We start from the raw sequence: 22,133 nt of genomic DNA, 5'->3' as shown, positions 1-22,133 counted from the left end.
CCACTCTCTTTATGTTACAGAGTCAATACAAAAGGAGAGTATTGGTGTGATATATGCGAGGAAAGTGTAGAAAAATATTGGTTCTACAAATGTGACGATTGTTGTGTTGCTTTTCATACCAAGTGTGTTCTCGGCGATTTATCACATCTCATGCCTGGACGACGCATAATCACATACCATGATGAACTGAGAATTGAAGTGATGCAAACCAGTCCTCGGTTCTTACCACGTTGCTATTATTGTCGCTCTCGACGTGCGGTTCCCTTTGTTCTAAAACTTTTTTATCCAAACCAAACTGTATTTGCTTGTTCTTCGGATTGTCTTCTCTTCACTCACCAAGTATGCAAATTCCTGTATTAAAATGAAAATTTGTAATAACAAGAAAAGACATGGTGAAAGACCCAAACGAATGTAAACTTCATTTATACTTACTTTTAATTTGTTTATAGATGATAAAAACTTGGGCAATTGTTAATAATAGCACCTTTTGAGTTTTTGTCTCAAAAATGGCACTATAAGGAGAAAGTCATAAAAATGACATTCATTAAAGGGTAAAATATCCCTAATACCCTTGGTTTAAAATTAAATAAACAAACAAAAATAAATAAAAACAAATAAAATAAAAATAAAAATAATGAAAAAATAAATTTTTTTTATAGTTTCAGATTATATGTTTTCAGATTCGAAATTTTTTTTTGAAATTTTTTTTTGAAATTTTTTTTTATTTTTTTTAAAAATTTTATTTTTATAATTTAAAAATACTTTTTAAAACTGTTTTTTAAATTTTTATTTTTAATTTTTTAGTATTTATTTTTTATTTTATAAAATTTTAAATCCTAATTCCAAAACCCTACCCCTTAACTCTAAATCCTAAGGTTTGGATTAATTAACCCAAGGGATATAAGTATATATTACCTCTTTAATAAAACCTATTTTTGTGACTTTGAGCTTGAGTGCTAGTTTGAAAACAAAAACTTGGTTTGGTGCTATCCTAGTCTTTTTCTCTAAAAACTTTTACCCATATGTTTTAAATATAATTTTCATACAAGTCGTTATACAAATTGTAAATATTTTGATCTATTTCTACACCACCTACAACTAGCTAGGCTGTGCACTTCATTGAACGTTTTCTTAGAGATTTTAGGTTTTATTACGGTCTATTTGTGATTTTCATTGTTTTCACAATTTTTCTTTCATCTGGAATATGTAGGTCTTTCATCTTTGCCTTTCTATCTAAATTTTCGAAACAGGCTTTCACGATATTCTGAATCTACGACTATATTCATGGTTGGCACCTTTTTCAAGTATCCAGTGGTTAAATGCAGTTTACAAAATGCTCCACTATGTTCTGATTCTGATTAAGTTAGCAATTAATTAGTTAGTTGACAGAATACCATAAAATAGCTTATTTGTTTGTGTTTGTCGAATCTTAAAATACCAGATAGATGGGTCATATATATATATATATAGTTTGAAGCAGCTGAGAGTACACAAGGTCAAGATCAAAAGCGAGGACGAAGACGCATCAATGCATCTAGTTCTTGCTTGAACTTACCATTGCATCTCTCGGCAAAGTCATTACCACTCTAACCCCACCTTCCATTGCTGGATCCAGCTTCAATGCTCCTAATATCATCCCCATGTTCTTGGCGTTTTCTTGAAACATAAGATCCCTTATATTCACAGGCTCTTTCCAACCAAAATCCATCGATCTAAACACCGCGAGGTTTCTCATATCGGTCATGAATAATAGTCTATGAATTACCTTGTCGAATTTCACATCCTCCTTGATCATTCTCTCCATGTTTCTTAGCACCTCCTCGACATAGCTCTTGTCATAAGCTTTTTTCTTGGCTTTGTTCACGAGTTTGGCAATGTCAAAGATTGATGATTCATAGAGCTCTCTCGTGGTTAACTCGATGTACACGTCTATAATTGAGTTGCCATAGCCCTCTGGTAGTGGCGGATCAAGAACATGTCAGATTCCCACAGCTATGCAAAGGGCAGTGATCTTGTCAAGGTCTAGGTTTAGGGCTCGAGATCTTGATTTCCATATGCAAGCACTTAGAATTTCATAATAGTGAAACTCTCCTTTGGGGTTTCGCTTTCCTTAGCTAAAGTATCTTTAAGCATTTTTTTTATTTCAAGCTTTAATGCTTATTATTTCTGTAACCTGTGGATCATTATATATGCACATAGATGAAATTTTCTTTTCTTATACTATACCCCAAATGTCTATTGAATCAGAGCAAAATGTTTTTTTTGGGTTTAAATGGATAGTTGCAAATAATCAAGTTCTGACAAAGATAAACACTTTCTAAAATTGGATTATTTTAACATAAATGTAACACAATTAATTAAATAGAAGACTCTAATCACAAAATATAAACTCGTGAGTAATACTGTACTATTAATTTTATTAATGACAAAAAAAAATGAATGACGAAAAAAAAAATCGTGTCTTTCATTCTAGATGCCGTCTAGTTAAAGTACACAAATCTTACAATATAAAATGAGGTGTTGGATATACGTGCACCATAAGGCATGCAAATTGAAATGTGTCAACAGTGCCGGTCCAGATTGATGTGGTGTCCAAAGCGGAACAAGAAAAATATTGCCTCATAATTATAATTTTTTTTTGTTTACTCTTAAGTATTTTAAAAAGCAAAAAAATCTACATGTTTATCACTATAAATTAAATTACATTCATAATCCTACAACAATAAATATTAAAAGAAGAATATAAATTGGAGAATAGAATAATATATACGTATCTTAACAAAAAAAAAACAATTAGACAACAACTATAGCAGCATCAATTCTCGTTGGTAAAATTTTATTAAGTTTTTATAGTCTCTCAGCAATGCTAAATTCATATTCTGAGATTCAGAAAAATTATAAAAAGAAAAAAATAGAGGAGAATGAAAATGAAACTCATATGCGATTAGAAAAGGAGAATAAAAAAAATACAACCTTTGTAGTAAAAATTGACAGAAAATAATGAAAAAAACAATGCGGAGAAGTGAGGAGATAAGTGTCAATTGCTAAGGTAAAGAAAATAATTACTTTTATTTAGTTTCCTTATTTATTTTTATAACATGTATAATTTTATTCTGTGGGAAGAAAGTTAATGTCGTTTACTATAGTTCCTATTATTTATAAGGAAATTAAAGTTATTAGAAAGAGTAATCAAAATCTTTACTGATTAAGTCTTATTTTTAGTTATTGCCATTAGCGAAAGGGAAAAATGAAGGGGAATATGGTTGAATTCAGGTTCGAACCTGCCTTTACAGGTTAAAAAAAACAATTGAAAAACCACTGCACTGAAGGAAACATTTGCACTTGTTGCCCCAAATAATTATATATATCTTGACGCCTAAAACCGTTGTTTTATATGCTTTAGCGCAGGGCCGGGCCTCTGTGTCAACTCCATGCATGTTACTGATCTTATCATATAAGATGAGGTGTTGGATATACCTGCACCATAAGGCATGCAAATTGAAATGTGTGAACTCCATGCATGTTACTGTTTGTTCTCATGGTTTAGATATGTGAACACATTAAATAGAGTTCCAAACGCAATAGAAATAAAATCACGACATTATGTCTTGTCCTATATCTCGGTTATACAAACAAACTCTCCCACAAACCTAAATGTATTGACCATGTTTGTTTTGCACACATTTAGCAATCAGCGACCAGAGATCATCAAACAACACAAACATATCAGTTTCGTAGATTGTGTGTTTGGCCAACATCAATAAGTTTCGGCGACAAATCTTGTTGGTGTTTGTAACCGTGGGAGAAACTCTATATAAACATCAACAAGAAGTGGACGTTAACGTTGATTTGATATTTGTTATACATTTTTAAACTTTGTATAAGATGTCAAACCAAACAACACGGAACCTTCCTCTATTACTCGAAATGAAACAAACTGAACTCGTTACACCCTCAAAGCACACTCCTCGTGAAGTCCTATCCCTTTCTACTTTAGACAGCGATGTTCTGAATGAAGACATGTACGCGACAATTTATGTTTACAAAGGCAATGAACGTAATAAAAATGATCCTGTCACTCTACTTAGGAAAGCTTTGTCCGAGCTTCTTGTGTATTACTATCCACTTTCAGGCAAGCTAGTGAGAGGAGAGAGTGGCCGAAAGCCTCAGCTAGTTTGCCAGGGTGAGGGAGTCCCATTCGCCGTCGCTACGGCATCACTAGACCTCATTTCTCTAGACTATTTGGAAAAACTTGATGATGAAGTTGCTTTGCGCCTTGTGCCTGAGATTGAAATTGACTATGATACTGATTTTTGTTATCATCCTCTAGCTTTGCAAGTAAGTTTTCTTTCTCTTTGTATTTTCCTAGGAATTGTTTTCATCTATTGTGGACAACCTAATCAAGAAATTCATTGTTCTTCTTTTGGTTTCGTTTTGTGATTTTTTTTGGAAGGTGACCAAGTTTGCTTGTGGAGGATTTACCATTGGCACTGCATTGACGCATGTTGTGTGTGATGGATTCGGTGTGGCTCAGATCATCCATGCTTTAACCGAGTTGGCTGCAGGAAAGAGTGAACCATCGGTGGTGCCGGTGTGGCAGAGAGAGCGGCTTGTCGGGAAAATTGATAATGAACCGGCCAAAGTACCCGGTGGCCATATTGCTAGTCTTTTGGCCACCTCACCGTTCATGCCAACTACTGATCTTGTATGTTGTTCACCTCATTAAATCTAATAGTATTATTAATTTGAATTGTTATTTTACCTAGTTGATGTCATTTAACTTAGACATATCATTAGATAACGCTAAATCGAATTTTTGTTCAAAAATTGTACAGAAAATGTAAAATCATCAAGATAACCTTAATTAAAAATTAAAAATACATTTTTAATACCTGAATTTAATTTACTGAATTAGAATTTATAAGTTTAGAATAAATTTTGGTGATAGGGTAATTGGTGTTTTTTATTAATTAATGAATGCTATTTTGAATATTTTTTTGATATTATTATTATTTTTTTTTTGTCGGCATTTTTTTGATATTATTTTGTGATAAAACTAAAAAAATTGCTAATTATGAGATTTGTCTCTTCATATATATATAACAGGTCACGGAGATAATAAACATTCAGGCTGTGAATATAAAGAGGCTCAAAGATTCTTTGATGAGAGAATGCGAGTTCCCTGAAGAGTGTTTCACCACTTATGAAGTACTTAGTTCTTGCATATGGAAGGCAAGATCTAGAGCCCTTAAACTAAACCCCGACGGGATCACTGTCCTTGCCGTAGCTGTTGGAATCCGACATGTTTTAGATCCACCACTTCCTAAAGGATACTACGGTAACGCATACATAGATGTGTATGTCGAGTTAACAGTCAGACAACTCGAAGAATCATCGATCTCTGACATCGCTAAACGCGTCAAGAAAGCCAAGAAAACAGCCTACGACAAAGGGTACATAGAGGAGGAGCTGAGCAACGGCGAGAGACTGATGAGGGATGATGCCAAGTTCAAAGGTGTGAGTGATGGTGTGTTTTTCTTGACGGATTGGAGAAATATTGGTTGGTTTGGATCCATGGATTTTGGTTGGAATGAGCCGATGAATCTGAGGCCGTTGACTCAGAGGGAGAGTGCAATGCATATAGGGATGATCTTGAGACCTTCTAAGTTAGACCCATCAATGGAAGGTGGCGTTAAAGTGGTCATGACGTTACCAAGAGATGCAATGGTTATGTTCAAATTAAATATGGATGCTATGAACAAACTTTAGTTCCATGCATATGAACTTTCTTTACGTGAAAAGAATAAAAGTGAATATGTGAGTGTGCTTATATGCAAATTAAAATATGTAATAATGTAACTACATCTATAATTTTCATTGCGGAACCTGAAAATTTATCATTACAAGTTCTGACAGTGTTATACAAAATATGAGATTATATTTGTTTAGTGGTTCAAGTTTCTTCTTCCTCTTCCTCTGATGATAAGAAAGATTCATCCTGATTCACAAGAAGCAATTTCAGAGACTGTCATGGTTTCTAAGTAATGTTGCAAATCTTCATCAAGAACCTTGAGGAGGATATTACTTTACCTCGTCAGAAGAATAATCAGATTCATCAACCCTCAAATACAAGTTATCATCTTCCTCTCCATCACTTTTCTTGTGGGGTTCCCTATCCTCTTCCTGGATATCATATAATCGTTTGTTAATTTAGTAACAATGTTAAAAGAAATTGCTAGACGGTAATTAAACAATTTATAGGAGATTATTGTTTAGACCGATTTTTTGAATGCCTACACCGATTTTTTTTCACAAAAATCGTTTCGCTTAGGCCTAATTTGCCGCCTAGTCAGACGTTTTAAAGCATATTGCAATCAGATTTCATCAAACCTGTCCTGACTTCAACAGCTCAATCCGTTCCTCTAGGTCAGCAACATGATGCTTTAGTGCCTGTCCAACCAAAAGAGAGAGACCAATATTTGATCATAACAGAAACTTTCCACACAAGTTATATTGTAACTATTTTTTTATCATTCATTACTTCTCTTCTCTGAAGCTCAATGGACCGAGTAAAAGCCTTTTTTCTTGTCAATAAATTTGAAGGCCTAAGCCGGAAAGGCATCTGATAGTTCTTCCCACGGTAGAGTATGATCGCATAGCCTTTCAAGGTATTATCAACGGACACCAACACTCCTCCACTCTCAGCCTCCAAAGAGATAGCTATATGCTTCACTTGCGGAAGAGATTTGCCTCTAACAATGATCTTTACGAGCTCCCTGTGTTTCCAGTGTAGATGCATATTCTCTATGGTACCATCAAACACTTCTCTTCTTCCTGTTAAGGAAAACGAACATTATAACACAGATAGTAATGGCTTTTAAAGGTGACAAGTGAGATGAGAACAGTCTTTGCCCTTACCTACGAGGAGAAATGGATCCATACTCAAACCGATTCTACGGAAAAGAAGTCTCTCTTCTTCTGTGATGATCTCTGAGTCAGTTGGGAGATCAGATGGGTCAAGATCCTTCTGCACTTTAGCTAAAGCCTTCTCAGCTTTTCTCAGCTTTTGCTTTGCCTATACAACAAAAGAGAAAGATCACCAAATGCTTGTAATCAGATAAGAGGGTAATAATAATAACACTCACATAAAGAAGTCTCAAGTCAAGATCTCTGATCAACGCAGCTCTCTTAATAGAAGCTGATTCTCTCTTCAACTCCTCTACATCAACACTGCTTGCCTCTGGCGCCCATCTTGAACTTGCAGCTATAGTCTCAGCGAGAGTTCCAGCGAGCAACGGCGTTTTAATCCGCTTGCCTTGCGATACAGGTGTGACTCTTGCTGAAGCCGTTTCCCGGAGTTGATCCTCTTTGTTCTGAAGAACCTCCGTTATCTCCTTTTGCCTCTCCCTCAACGCCTCTGAAACCGCGGGAGGCATGAAGTCGTTGCCTCTGTAGAAGACAATGTACTCTTTGTTTCTCGAAACGAGTACGCCGCGCGTAAGCCTCTTGAGCTCTTCAGCCATTCTCTCGTTCCGTGTGTTCTCCACGCCGCGTTTGATTGCTATCTTCGCGATCGCGCTCTTCTCCCATAGCTTTATCATTGCCACAGCAAGACCTTGTAACTCTCTGCTCCTCCCTATACACAAAGAAACAACAGTCACTCGCCAACACATATAAATGTTCCAAAAAGGTGGTTAGGCGATTATTGTTTAGGCGGGCACTTAGACCCATTTTTTAATAAATCAGTTTGAAAAGGTCGTTCATATCCGATTTGCTGACTATACACAAAGAAACAACAGTCAGTCACCAACACATCAAAACGTTCTAAAAATCTCTAGACGTGGTTAGGCGGATTCTTGTTTAGGCGGACACCTATACCTATTTTTTAATAAATCAGTTTGAAAAAATCATTTCGTTCATATCCTATTTGCTGAACTATACACAAAGAAACAACAGTCACTCGCCAACACATTAAAATGTTCTAAGAATCTCTAGACGTGTTAGGCGGATTCTTGTTTAGGCGGACACCTAAACCGATTTTTTAATAAATAGGCTTGAAAATATCATTTCGTTCATATCTGATTTGCTGACTATACACAAAGAAACAACAGTCACTCGCCAACACATTAAAATGTTCTAAAAATTCACTAGACGGTGGTTAGGCGTTTTATAGAGGATTATTGTTTAGACTAGACTGATTTTTTCATAAATCAGTTTGAAAAAAATCATTTCGTTCATATCCGATTTGTTCAGACCGATCTTTTAGAGCACAATAAAGATAATGACTATTGTATGCATACATACCAAGAGCAAAATGAGGAGGGCTAGTCCTAGCAAGCCGACGCATCTCTGTCATCTCCTTGTTAGACAAACAAGGTTTAACTCCTTGAGGAAGAACCCTAAACGGACATCTGTATCCTAGAACCATTGGAGGAAGCAAGTCTGCATCAACGGGGAACGGAGCACACCCTGTCCAATCATGAAACCTTGGACCAATCTCGTCCAACAGATCGTTCAGCTCACATAGCTCTGATAACTGCTCTTTTGGTACATTCTTAGGGTAATTCGCCTCCTCTGCTGTGTACTCCTTTGCCTCAGGGCTTGTATCAAGATTGTTCTGTTTGATGAAAGATTGAACACACTTGAGATTGTAACTTATCCCTCTGTACAGTACCACCGAGCTTCCTGACCTCCAGATCACTAACCCACCGGTCTTCTTCTCCAAAGTCTCGTGAGTTCTCTTCATGTTGAGAGCACAAGGCTCACCGAACTTCAGCTTCACAACTTCATCATCCTCCCATTTCTCGTGAATGGCTTCAACCAAAGCCTGTGTGATTCCGGCAGAACCTACTTTGACTCTCTCAACCATCCTCAAAGCTACACTCCTAAGCCTACTCAGCTCATGTTCCGGTACAGCTCTCTCGGCTTCTACAGTGTTACTCTTCTTACTTCTCCATACTCCTTTGTCTCTCCCTGATTCTACCACCATCCCTCTTCCACCATCATCATCATCTAAATCTAAAGCATTATCCTTTCTATATCTATTTTGGTTAAAGCTTTCATCTTTGACATTAACCCATGGAGCAGACATGTAACCGCTAGGCCTTGGGAAGCTAGACCGGAGATTGGAATCGGTTATCTTACCGGTTAACTCTGAAGACCGGTTTACTTCTGATTCTGATTCTTCTTCTTGCTGATGGGGTTGAGTTTGCTCTTCGTGCTTCTTCTGCCAAGGAAAGTTGCTGTCTTTGGGGCTGATTCGGGAAGACCATTTGTCGCTGATCTCTTCGAAGAAACCCGGTTTGGGTTTCCTCTTCTTCTTCTTCCTCCTCGGGTGAGTGTCGACATCAATGGCGGCGGCTCTGATGGTATTCAATTGAATTGCGTGGCTGAAGGGGTGAAATCTAAGTCTACTGATCCAAAGTTGAGAGCTTACTAGAGGGTGAAAGGAAGAAGAAGAGGAGGACGAAACAGTGTGGAGATTTACTGGGAAGTGACACAGCGCCATGGATGATGAGTTTTGGGGGTAAAGGAGACAACTTTGTTTGTACTATTATCCAGTTATTGAGTGCAGGGATGGTTTTCGAATACACTCCGTTTTCTATGTGCTAACAAAACATGCATGCCGTTTTTACCCATTCACATAATAGGTTTTTATTTATATACTCCACATTTTGTTTACTTATTTTTAACCATATAATTTATTACATTTAAAATTCTAAGAGAATGATCTATTATTGTACACACCAAAAAACACATGAGCTGAGAAGACTATGCATATATGGTTTACATACTAAGTACAAAGTTTAGAGCTTGATTGGTTTCCCCGCTACCACCCGCAAACGCAGCTTTTGCGGTTGGTAGCGGTTGACAGCGTTTCAAAACAATCATACAAACCGCTACAAATCGCTTCAAACCGTTCCGAACCTATTAAATTCAAAAGCTGGTTCCAGCTAGCGTTTGCGGTTGCGGGCGGTTGCGGGAGGATAATTTTTTTTTATTTTTTTTTAAAACCATATAAATACAAAATAAAAATATTCAATAAATTTTTAAAAATGAAATTATAAAAATACTAAAATATATCTATTATATTTTAATTAATATTATAAAATTTTAAAATAAAAATATTTTCTATAATTTTAAAATTTTAACACTATAACTTTGAAAATATAATTTACATATTTATTATAATATTATGATTTTTGATATTTTTATAATTATATAAAATGTAAATATTGTTAATTTATTATTTGACCGCTGCTGTATTTGGTAGTTTACCAGTCATAAGTATCCCGCAAACGCACCAATTTCTAACCGCGGAACCAGTCGTACAAATCTCTTAAAACCGCTAGAAACCGCAACCACCCGCATCCGCAAACGCCCGCAACCGCAACCGCAACCGCTGCGTTTGAACCAGTCAGACCCTTAGTTCCTTTCTTGTGTAATGCATCACGTATTATTTAATCTTAGTTATCGAAGAACTGGATTATATTGTCATTGTGATTTCAAGTTCTTGCTAGTTAGGTGATCATCAAGCTGATTACCATAATCACATTACTTAAAACACATGCACTTGTTCTAATCTAGTGGATTTGATTAAAAACACACACACAAGATTTAGCATCATATAGTAATCATCTAATCTTATTTATATGCTTAGCCTACAATTCATAATTAACTAGACTAGTTGCATGAAGGCAAAGTAGAATCAGATGATATTAAATATAACAAAAACTCTTAAAAACTTGATAAATAAAAGATAATACAAGGCATGACCGTCTAATATTTGTTGTTCTTTTTCATTTATAAAGAGAAATAACTTGGAACTATTAGAGCATATTTATCGATGTTGTTTCACACGGTCTCTTAATGTAAAAGTGAATCAAAATAAATCAAAAATATGTAATAAGTGAAAACACGTCTCTTAAATTGGAACAATAAGAGGCGTATCTTAAAGGACACATGTTTGTTTCCTTCTTCCTCTTTTGATTCTCCTCCTTTCGATCCTGACTACTGATAAATCCTCCTCCTTCTTCCACCTCCTTGCTCCTCCTCTGGTGCCGGACCTCAAACTCTGTCTTCTCTCTGCGAACCTCTGTTACCAAAAGTAAAGGCAAATTCTATTGTCTTTTCTCTGGCGGCAACCAGAAGGAGGTATAGTTTACTTACTTACTTTCTAGCTTCCGTTTGATTGTCTTTGTGTAAATCAAAATGAGTTTCAAAGGAATCTCTGAAAGAGTTATGGTTGTGGTGTTCTTGTAGTTTTGAATAGGATTGAAAGTCCTCTCCTTTATCGTGTCTCTATTTGTTTTAATGTTGTAAACGTTAATGGGTTTTTGATTTGGAAGAGGAAAGTTTCAAACTATATGGACAAAATGATGAGACTTTTGTTAAATGAAATGCATGTATTCGTGAAAGATTGATTGAATTGGTCCTGGGAATCAGTATGTTACAGCTGTTAAGATGATTCTACAAGTACGTATATCCTTCCTCTATCACTTTTTGGTTCTAAATTGTTTATGAGTCCCACTAGATCGAAGTTTACCTCTAATTTTGCTTCTGTTTCTCTTACTTCAGAAGTTCTTCAATATCGACAAAACATGTATATAGTAGAACTTTACTATTTGATAAAAGTTGCAAAGAAAACTGTGAAAGCAGTTGAGATGTTTTTTTCTTTTATAGAAAAAAAAATGAATGGTTATAATCATACATCAGTAAAAAAATTTTGTTTTAATTTTCAGCTCTAAACTAAAATTCAAAATAAATTATTTACGTTAAAATATTTCTCATAAGTTATTAAGCGTAATGACGATATATATATATATATATATATTTTTTTTTGAAAACAAATATTTACAGACTCATATAGATTCCGTAAACCAATGTGGTAACTCTGCGTCCATGTGCACGACGAAAGACGGTTGTTTTCTAGCACTACGTGCTAAGCTATCCGCCTTTATGTTCTCCGTCCTAGAAACATGAACAATATCTGAGTTGACGAAACTGCATTGCAAAAGCTTAATATCTTCCAAGTAGCTATCAAATGCTGGTCATTCCTCTTAATACTGACGATAATATTAATAGGACATAAACAAGTCAAAACACTTGATTATTTAAAATTTTTGAATTACTTTTAAAAAAGTTCATTAAAAATTATTAATATTTTTATACTTTATTTAAAATTTTAATAATGTTAAATGTAAAAAAAATTATAACTAAGAGACAACATTTATAGGGTGCGCTTTAGGCGCCAACTGACTCCGGACCGGCACTGAATGCATCACACAAGGAAAGAAGTGAAATTTGTACATGATTAGTAATTTGTAGCTACATTCCTAAGCCTTCGCATGCAGCTCACTTTTGTGTGCAATAAATCATTTTCTTAAAATGTAACAAATTATATGGGTAAACATAAGTACATAAAATGTAGAAAATATTTGAAATTCTGGAAATAAATAGAAACATATTGTGGAAACTACTTTAGTTATATAGTTTTATTAATAGTTCATTAATATTTCTCTATTGAAAATTGGATTCCAAAAAAGAAATTATGGACGCAAAACCCATCTCCTAGATTCTCATGGTTCGCTAACAAGCTACTAAAAACGGCTTCCTCTGCCTACAACTGGATCAAAGTTAGAATAGGAAGAGGTACCTCAGTTCGTTTTTGGACAGATAACTGGTCGCCTTACGGGAAGCTCTCTGACTTCTTGTCTCCTCGCAATCTGAATACTATGGGAGTCCCTTTGAACGCAACTTTGGCTGACATCTGCAACAATGGAGAATGGAGAATCAGATCACCACGCTCGGATAAACAAATGCTGGTGCAAACCTTTATGACTACTTTCCATCTTACTGACACAGATGATGAATTTTACTGGCAGATAGAGGACAAGGAGCTTCTAAAATTCAAAACTGGAAGGATCTACAACCTCTTCCAAAGGCACGAGCCTGAAGTTCCTTGGGGAAGGATCGTCTGGAATCGTAGCGGCATTCCAAAGCACAGCTTCTTAACTTGGCTAGCGGTTTTGAATCGTCTACCAACTCGCGATCGCCTTCTCTCTTGGGGCCTTGCAGTTGATCCCTCTTGTGTTCTATGCTCCGGAGGTACTGAATCTCGCAATCACCTTCTTTTTGAATGTACTTATAGCTGGAACCTCTGGTCTGCTTCCGCTGCTCGTTGTGACTTCCACCCAACAGCTTCAGACTGGACTTCTACCCTATCGACACTTCAAGCTATACATCTACCCTCCTGGAAGACTCGCCTCCTCCTCCTTGTCTGGCAGCTCGTTATCTACTCTATTTGGTACGAGCGAAACGCCCGCATTCACCGTCTCACCTTTCGCTCAACCGATTCCGTCCTCTCCATGATTGACAGAACGGTTCGTAACCGTATTCAAGCCCTGCGTGAATCAAATCCTCAACTCTCCTCTCAGATGATCCAAGCTTGGCTATAAACTCACTTCTCCTTGTGCCTCTTTGACTACTCCGCCGATCACTAGCTGAATCGATCTCTTATTGGGTTCTTTTTTATGTGGGTTCTAACTATTGGGCTAACTATCAAAAACACTAAGGCCTATAGCTTGTATTTTTTGTATTCTCATGCTTTAAATAGAAGAATTTCGTCAAAAACAAAAAAAAGAAATTATGTACATATTAAATAAAAAATGCTTAACTAAAATTTCCAACATGATGCAAATAAAATCGTGTGGATTTCATAAAAAGACGGAAAGTGATATAATCAGATGTGAATTTTAATAACTCAATTACATTTATCTGTTATAAAATTAACAATTATCTAGTAAAATTTTTTTTAATTGTAATGTCAAATAAATCAGATTTAAAAAAAAATAGAAACCTATTTATTAAGAAAATTTTGACAACTTTTTTTGTAACTCTAAGCAAAAAAAAAATCTTTTTTTGTAACACTAAAATTGATAACTCTCTTTTTGTCAAGAAATAATAATTGAACGAGAATGACATGCATGCTGTGTTCGCACATAGAAAACAGAGTGTTTTTCAAAACCATCCGAACTTATCTAAACGATGTCGTTTGAGAGATAACTGGATAGTAGCACAAAGTTCTCTCCTTTACCCAAAACTCCATCATCGTCCATGGCGCTGCATCACTTCCCAGTAAATCTCCACACTCTTTCCTCCTCTTCCTCCAATTATTCAAAGAAGTGAAGTAATGATGATAATTATTACAATGTAATCAATATGGATCTCTTGGTTTCTACACACAAGATGAACATATACTTAAGCATTCAATCATTCATATAAGCATACTGATCTTATTCGCCCATTATTCATGTTTGAAACATTCACTCACACGCATCTTTTGTTTTTGTTTTTCGAACACACATTCACTCACACACATAGAAAACTAATCCAGATACTAATAATATTAAGAGTAAAGTTTGTTCATAGCATCCATCTCTCGCTTGAAGTCAACCATTGCAACTCTAGGCAACGTCATAATCACTTTAACTCCACCTTCCATTGATGGATCAAGTTGTGAAGGTTTCAATATCATCCCTATATGCACTGCACTCTTCTGCTCGGTCAACGGCCGCAGATTCACCGGCTCACTCCAACCAAAATCCATTGATCCGAACCAACCAATGTTCCTCCAATCCGTAAGAAACAATAGTCCATCGCTCACCCCTTCGAACTTTGCATCATCCCTCATCAATCTCTCCGTGTTCCTTAGCTCTTCCTCGAGATAGCCCTTATCATAAGCTGTTTTCTTGGCTTTCTTCACGTGTTTAGCAATGTCAGAGATTGATGCTTCTTGGAGTTCTCGCACGGTTAACTCGATATAGACATCTATATAGGCATTACCGTAGAATCCTTGAGGAAGTGGCGGATCTAAAACGTGACGGATTCCAACAGCTACCCCAAGGACAGTGATCCCATCAAGGTTTAGCTTTAGGGCTCGAGATCTTGCTTTCCATATGCAAGAACTAATTAGTTCATAAGTAGTGAAACCCTCTTTAGGGTACTCACACTCTCTCATCAAAGAGTCTTTAAGCCTCTTTATATTCCCAGCCCGAATGTTTATTGTCTCTGTTACCTGTTGGACAGTGAATGATAAGAGCTCACTTTAGCTAAAATTATATTTTCCTTCTATATAATTACAGATTTACATGCAATCTCTTGAATTTTTTTTTGGTCTAAAAATCTCTAGAAATTTATTATTCTTATTACAAGCATGCTTTGAGAATACCTTAAATAATGTAGTAAGGATTTTATTTAAAAAAAATTAATCAATTTAGGGATTTATGTTTGTCTATATATTATTCTAATTTTTCGGGAGTTCAATGCTGTGTCCATGACCAAATCTATTTGCAAGAACGTGTAAACCTTGAGAACATCAACTATATATATATATATATATATTTATTTTTTTTTTATTTTTTTTACTCTATGTACAATTACAAATTAGGTGGATGTCCGCGAATTCACGGTTTTGAATGTTTTGTAACAATATATTTATTGTCAAATTACAATATGTTTTTATCATCAAAAATCGAATATGTTTTTTTTATAAAATATTTTTCTAAGAATAATTGTTTTTGAAAATGATAAATATGACTATTTTAAATATTTTTGATATTTTGTATTGAAAATTGTACTAAAATTAGTTATATATAACATTTATTATTCAGTTTTTAATAAAATTATTAAGTTTTGAAGGTATATAATATTGAAACTTTTGATTTTTAAGTAATTTGTGGCTAAAGTTTTATATATTTAATAAGTTTTAAAAATGTTAAGACAATATAATTGTTACACATTCTCTACATATTCATATCCAATTGCATATGAATATAAAACTACTATATCAATTCTAGAAATTGTTTTTGAAACATTTTATATAGTTGAAAATATTTGATTGTTAAAAATGGTTTTATAAAGCATTATAAATATTTTATGTAAATCACATATTTAATTACTATAAATAATTATAAGCAGTATATTTAGGTTGTTTGAATACTGATAAAATTTGGCTCTAGAACTGATTTTCTTACTCATAAAATAAATAAAAAATGAAAATCCATTAACAACATACCATTTCACTGGCTGGAATATATGGTGAGGTCGCTAAAAGGCTAGTAATGTGCCCGCCAGGCATTTTAGCCGCTTCATCATCAAATTGTCCGACCAACCGCTCTCTCTGCCACACCGGCTTCACCGTTGGCTCACTCTTTCCTGCAGCTAACTCGGTTAAAGCATGGATGATCTGAGCCACACCGAATCCGTCACATACGGCGTGCGTCAACGCTGTGCCTATGGTGAATCCTCCACATGCGAACTTGGTCACCTTAAAAGTAAAATCAAAGGGAACAATGGATTATCTTAATCATGTGTACACTACGATGAAAACAAAATTCCTTAAATAAATATTGAGAGTTTATTGAGATTATATAATCTTCAAGAAATGATATACCTATTTTATTTTTTATAATAATATATATAATCTTCTAATATAATCAAGAAAATGAAAAGCTACCTGCAAAGCTAGTGGATGATAAGAGATGTTGCTATCGTAGTCTATTTCGATATCAGGCACAAGGCGCAAAGCAACTTGGTCATCAAGGTTTTCTATCACTAGTAAAAAAAACCCCCACAGCCACACTATTTTTCGTGGCTATAACCCAAATTTCGTGGGTATAGAGAGAGGAAGCCACGAAATGCTACGGAAATTAAATCGTACGTATACGATCGTAGCAAAAATTGACCGTGTCAAAAAACGTAGCAAATTGCCACGATTTGCTGCGACATTTTCGTGGCCAATATTGTTACAGTTTGCTACGAAAATTTGCGTGTCTGTTCTAGCTACGAAACAAATCGTGGCTAAAACGTGTCTTTTTAAAGAAAAAAATTAAAAAAAAAATTATAAAAAAAAATTACTAAATTAGAAAAAATTAATTTTTATTAATGAAATTACAAAATATATAGAAAACAAATTATAAATATATATCATATATATATACACAAATATGTACGCCGGCTCAACCACCGGTACCGCCACCAGCTTCACCACCGACACCTCCGGATACTACGCCTGAAGCGGCGACTCGATTTGTTTCTGGAGCCACCGGTGGTGTTATGGATGAAGCGATTCACGCCTCCTCCGCCGTCACGCTTCTTCTTATCTTCAATCTTTAAGCCGGCTCAGCTCATGAGTCACCGCCTCTGCTACCTCCTCCTCCATCAATCTGCTCTGCCTCCTCCAGCTTCCTTTACCAAAATAAATAAACTCAGATTCAACGCACAGAAGAGAGAAGGAGAGAGAGAGAGAGAGAGAGAGAGAGAGAGAGAGAGAGAGAGAGAGAGAGAGACGCTACCGGTGATGGTGGTGAAGAGCGTGACGGTGGTGGTGGTGAAGAGCGTGACGGTTGTTGTTAAACTTCGTTGTTGTAGATGGAGAAGAAGAGGGCTGTGAGTGATTGTGAGAGATTAAGACAGAGTTGTGTTGTTGAAGAGATAGAGTTCTGGAGAGAATAAGATTAGGAAAAGATATCGAGAGAAGAGAGTTTGGAGAGAGAGAAAGAAGCACAGATAAATGAATCTGAACCATTGATTTGATTTAATCAATGGGCAAAAATTGCGATCCTCACCCTCTTATCTTAACCAATAGAAATTTAGGAGTAATTATTAACTATGTTTACTTTATTCTACCTTTTTTCGTGGCTATAGTTTGCTACGTTTTATCTTGTGGCAGTATCGTGACTTTTTTGCTACGATTTATATACGAATTGTATTTTCGTGGCTTTTGTTTGCTACGTTTTATTTTCATAGTATTTTCGTAGCATTTTCAAATTTGCCACGAAAATTTCGTAGCTGTTTCGTGGTTATGAGCAAGATTTCTACTAGTGATATATAGTTTAGAGAGGAGAGGTTGAGGGCTGCAGTAGCGACCTCAAATGGAACTCCCTCACCCCCAAAAACTAGCTGAAGTTTTCGATCACTCTCTCGTCTCATGAGCTTGCCTGAAAGGGGATAGTAGTACACAAGAAGTTCGGACAAAGCCTTCCTAAGCAAAGGGACAGGATCATTTTGGTTCTTTTCGTTGGCTTTGAAAACGTAAATCGTTGCGTACATAACTTCATTGAAAAGATCGTTATCCAAAGTAGAAAGGGAGAGAGTTTCAGAAGGGGTGTGTTTTGAGGGTTTAATAAGCTCAAGTGGTTTCTTATTGACTAATAGAGGTAAGATCGGTTTTGTTTGGTTTGCCATCTCTTACCAGTTTAGAATGTATACTACAAAACATCCGATGTTTATATAGCGAATTTTAAACTCACCGTTCAGAATGTATAATATTAAATGAACGTGCTTTCCACGTTGCTGGTGCAGCGGCGGTAGTTACCATTTTTATATAGCGAATTTTAAACTCACCACGTTCAGAATGTATAATATTAAATGAACGTCCTCTTCGTTTTCACGTTGCTGGTGCAGCGGCGGTAGCTACCATGTTTATATAGCGAATTTTAAACTCACCGCGCTCAGAATGTATAATATTAAATGGACGTCCTCTTCGTTTTCACGTTGCTGGTGCAGCGGCGGTAGTTACCACCAACATTGACACTGATACCTTTGTTTGGTTTCTGGTTTTAAATCTCATTTTTGAATATAATTACATGGGAAAAGAGAACTCCGCTTCGGAACAATCTTTTCCCATATAGATCAGACCCAGCCGGACAGAGCGTCTCTTCGGAACGACTCAAGCCCGACTACCATTTGATCTTAGAAGATGGGTATCGACAAAAAAAGAATATAATTACAACATGTTTTATTTAAAAGAGAGACTAACATTCTCTAACACAACCCGCTTTTCTAGGAATTTTTTCTGGTCACAGATTATGTATGTAATTAATTTTATCCGTGAGTACGTAATGACAATATGGTATATTTGTTTCTCGGTAACATTTGCGTGATCGTTTTTGTTTTGTTTTGTTTAGGAGTGTCGCGCCTCATAGATGAGATTGGAGATTAAGTGAGTGATGATACGATTATAAGAGCCATAAACTACTATACCAGTTGCGACAATATGTTTAATTGATAGTTGATGAAACTTAATATGATATCAATGCTTCAACAGGCATGCTCTAGCCCAATCAAAATTAATTTAACTTCAAAGTTTTATGATTGATCAGTAACTTTTTGACCTGATGTGTAGTTTTAGCATGTAATTTCTCTTTTTTTCTTTAAATTCTGCCTCATTGGGGCCATAAACATTACATTTGAATTTTAATTAATTTTCATACATGTTCAGACTCTTAGGATGTAAATCATGCATTTTGTATATACATTATGACTAAGTCATGTAGGTCTTGGAGGTCAGAGAAGATAGAGAGGCTTGATGACGAGGAGCATGAAGAAAAAGAAGACAAGAAGATCGAAGTCAGTGTCCGCCCCAGTTTGTTTGGACTTAACCCAATTCACTATAAATAGTTTACAACATGTCTTCTAAACGTAAGTTTTAATACTGTTTTGCCTCTTTTACCTCAAGCACAATTTTTAAGTTGTTTCTGGATCTTGAGTTGCTTAGTGTTTATCTAGTGAACTTTAAAATAATCTTACTTTAATTTTCTTTAATCATGTCTTGCAGTATATTTTATTTAGTGAATTTGAAATAATCTTACTTTCATTTTATTTAACCACGTTTTGCAGTCTATTTTATTTAGTGACTTTTAAATAATCTTACATTAATTTTATTTAATCGTGTCTTGCATTATCTTTTATTTATCAAGTTTTAAAAATTTGTTGTATTTAATATTATCTTATTCTACTTTGCCTTCATGCAACTAGTCTAGTTAGTTATGAATTGTAGGCTAAGCATAAGATTAGATGATTAATATATGATGCTAAATCTTGTATTTTATCACCTAACCAGCAAGAGTTTTTTTTTTCTAACTAGCAAGAATTTGTTTAAAAAAAAAATCAAATGTTCAATTTAATTTAAAAGAATTGTCCACCTGTTAATTGTACACCTGGTTGGGTTAGTTTTAAATCATGGATTAATTATAAACCTGTTACACGTTAATTACGACTTAGTAATTGCATATTTCTTCTTAGTTGGCAAAAGGAATAATCAGCCAGATAAGACATACTATATATAAAACAAGTAGAGTGGTTCAACCTGAAAGGCATAATATCATTTCTTATATTAATTGTATATAGATGCTTTGATTTCATGTAGTTAAAATATTTCTAAATGGATAGAAATTTTTTATTATAGTATATCTCTCTATATAACTTATTTTATTCTCATGTAATTTTTATGATTGTAGGAACTAACTCGACTAACTTATCTCAACGAGACTTCCAAGACTCGGACTTATTTGACTAAGAAAACACTAGACAAAGACTCATTCAATTATCAAATTGCCTAACACTGTGTGCAGACACCCGTTGCCCGTCGGGTTAGTTTTAATTCATGGCTTAATTGTACACCAGTTACACGTTAATTACAACTTAGTAATTGCATATTTCTTCCTAGTTGGCAAAAGGAATAATCAGCCAGATAAGACATACTATATATAAAACAAGTAGAGTGGTTCAACCTAAAAGGCATAATATCATTTCTTATATTAATTGTATATAAATGCTTTGATTTCATGTAGTTAAAATATTTTTAAATGGATAGAAATTTTTTTATTATAGTATATCTCTCTATATAACTTATTTTATTCTCATGTAATTTTTATGATTGCAGGAACTAACTCGACTAACTTATCTCAACGAGACTTCCGAAAGACTCGGACTTATTTGACTAAGAAACAACTAGACAAAGACTTATGCAATTACCAAATTTCCTAACACTGTGTGCAGACACCCGTTGCCCGTCGGGTTAATTTTGAATTGTACACCTGTTACACGTTAATTACAACTTAGTAATTGCATATTTCTTCCTAGTTGGCAAAAGGAATAATCAGCCAGATAAGACATACTATATATAAAACGAGTAGAGTGGTTCAACCTAAAAGACTTAATATCATTTTTTATATTAATTGTATACTAGATTTTGATCCGTGCAACCGCACGGGTGTTTGTTTTCATTTTTCTATACATAAATTATTGTTTTAGAACATAAGTGGTATATATTTTAATATTAATCATATACTTAAATATTTATATGACTATTTCAAATACAATAATTTTATAATTTACATGTTATAATTAATTAATTGTTTAAACCTTATTATGTATTTGCAACTTCTTATTATATATTTATCTTATTATATTTGCATTTAGTTATTAAGCAAATTAATATATTCATGAGAAAATATATTTAAAAAATATTTTGTATTTAATTTATGCTAAATTCTGACCCGTATTTCAAAACTGGATTTCTTTTCACCAATATTTTTATGCTTATTCATTTTAGATAATTTATTATTGTATATATAAAAGTGTAAGATATGTTAATTTTTAGACATGTATTATATAGTTTGTTAATTTTAAGATGTTCTGTCATCATATTATATTTTAAATAAATAGTTTATATTTATGAAAATAAAATTTATAAATTTATCAGTTGAATATAATTTTATCATATTTATTTTAGTATAATAATTATATTTTAACATGATCATGACTATAAAAGTAGATAAAATAGGATATAATTTATTTATTTTTATTTCTAAACGATAACTTAAAATACATTTAGTTATTTTTTAAATATTACACAGATTTATTAGAATTTTTAAAATATAATATATAAATATATATTATATTTATAATGAAAATATATTATGATTAAAGTAGTTACAAAGATTTTATATTATTAACTTTAAAGAAATACATGTTAATTTTTATACATGTATTATATAGTTTGATAATGTTAACCCATCTTACCAACATATTAGATTTTATTTTTGAACATAAATATTTTATAATTACGAAAATAAAATATATAAATATATAAATTTAATACAATTTTATTATATTAACTCAATATAATAATTTTATTTTAATATGATTGATTATGATTATATAATAACTAAAATATTATAGATTTTTTTATTTTTCATTTTATATAACTGAATATATTAATCTATAATAATATTTTAAACTAATTTTGAAATTAGTGAAAATATTTAAATATAATTTCGAAAATGAAG

The 22,133-nt window shown here is 34.0% G+C and overlaps 5 protein-coding genes across 10 annotated transcripts; 2 read left to right on the top strand and 3 right to left on the bottom strand.

Moving 5' to 3' along the window:
- Nucleotides 1–227: 227 nt before the first annotated feature.
- LOC125591110 (spermidine coumaroyl-CoA acyltransferase-like) lies at nt 228–3,506 on the bottom strand. Its single transcript, XM_048764562.1, has 2 exons — nt 1,556–3,506; nt 228–351 (listed from the first exon to the last, which is right to left on the bottom strand). Exons 1-2 carry the CDS (start codon nt 1,802–1,804, stop codon nt 271–273), a joined length of 330 nt encoding a protein of 109 aa, XP_048620519.1. The 5' UTR covers nt 1,805–3,506; the 3' UTR covers nt 228–270.
- A 209-nt stretch (nt 3,507–3,715) lies between these two features.
- LOC106441006 (spermidine coumaroyl-CoA acyltransferase-like) lies at nt 3,716–5,948 on the top strand. Its single transcript, XM_048764556.1, has 3 exons — nt 3,716–4,338; nt 4,454–4,705; nt 5,107–5,948. The coding sequence occupies exons 1-3, from the start codon at nt 3,886–3,888 to the stop codon at nt 5,767–5,769; spliced, it is 1,368 nt and encodes a 455-aa protein (XP_048620513.1). The 5' UTR covers nt 3,716–3,885; the 3' UTR covers nt 5,770–5,948.
- Nucleotides 5,805–9,552, bottom strand: LOC106441005 (CRM-domain containing factor CFM3, chloroplastic/mitochondrial). Its single transcript, XM_013882788.3, has 7 exons — nt 8,305–9,552; nt 7,146–7,636; nt 6,919–7,075; nt 6,542–6,834; nt 6,391–6,450; nt 6,091–6,183; nt 5,805–5,998 (listed from the first exon to the last, which is right to left on the bottom strand). Exons 1-7 carry the CDS (start codon nt 9,506–9,508, stop codon nt 5,954–5,956), a joined length of 2,343 nt encoding a protein of 780 aa, XP_013738242.1. The 5' UTR covers nt 9,509–9,552; the 3' UTR covers nt 5,805–5,953.
- An 800-nt stretch (nt 9,553–10,352) lies between these two features.
- On the top strand, nt 10,353–21,100 carry LOC106441003. 6 transcript variants are annotated; one of them, XR_002663836.2, is made up of 5 exons: nt 10,358–11,154; nt 11,419–11,475; nt 18,969–19,482; nt 20,301–20,432; nt 20,726–21,100. XR_002663836.2 is itself a non-coding variant. In XM_013882786.3 (3 exons), exons 2-3 carry the CDS (start codon nt 11,464–11,466, stop codon nt 13,455–13,457), a joined length of 585 nt encoding a protein of 194 aa, XP_013738240.1. In that variant the 5' UTR covers nt 10,353–11,154; nt 11,419–11,463; the 3' UTR covers nt 13,458–13,620. The 6 variants fall into 6 exon arrangements, 2 of the variants coding, with proteins under 2 accessions (XP_013738240.1, XP_048620488.1); XR_001287795.3 differs by having other exon boundaries at nt 10,372–11,154; nt 19,338–19,482; XM_013882786.3 differs by lacking the exons at nt 18,969–19,482; nt 20,301–20,432; nt 20,726–21,100 and adding an exon at nt 12,885–13,620 and having other exon boundaries at nt 10,353–11,154.
- Nucleotides 14,275–18,916, bottom strand: LOC106441004 (spermidine coumaroyl-CoA acyltransferase-like). Its single transcript, XM_048764543.1, has 4 exons — nt 17,890–18,916; nt 16,517–16,612; nt 16,076–16,327; nt 14,275–15,076 (listed from the first exon to the last, which is right to left on the bottom strand). The coding sequence occupies exons 1-4, from the start codon at nt 18,244–18,246 to the stop codon at nt 14,408–14,410; spliced, it is 1,374 nt and encodes a 457-aa protein (XP_048620500.1). The 5' UTR covers nt 18,247–18,916; the 3' UTR covers nt 14,275–14,407.
- Nucleotides 21,101–22,133: the final 1,033 nt, after the last annotated feature.

This window comes from Brassica napus, chromosome A3 (genome assembly GCF_020379485.1).
Source record: "Brassica napus cultivar Da-Ae chromosome A3, Da-Ae, whole genome shotgun sequence".
NCBI lineage: Eukaryota > Viridiplantae > Streptophyta > Magnoliopsida > Brassicales > Brassicaceae > Brassica > Brassica napus.
The sequence above is the reverse complement of the archived record's forward strand: the minus strand, read 5'-3'. Positions and strand labels throughout refer to the sequence as shown.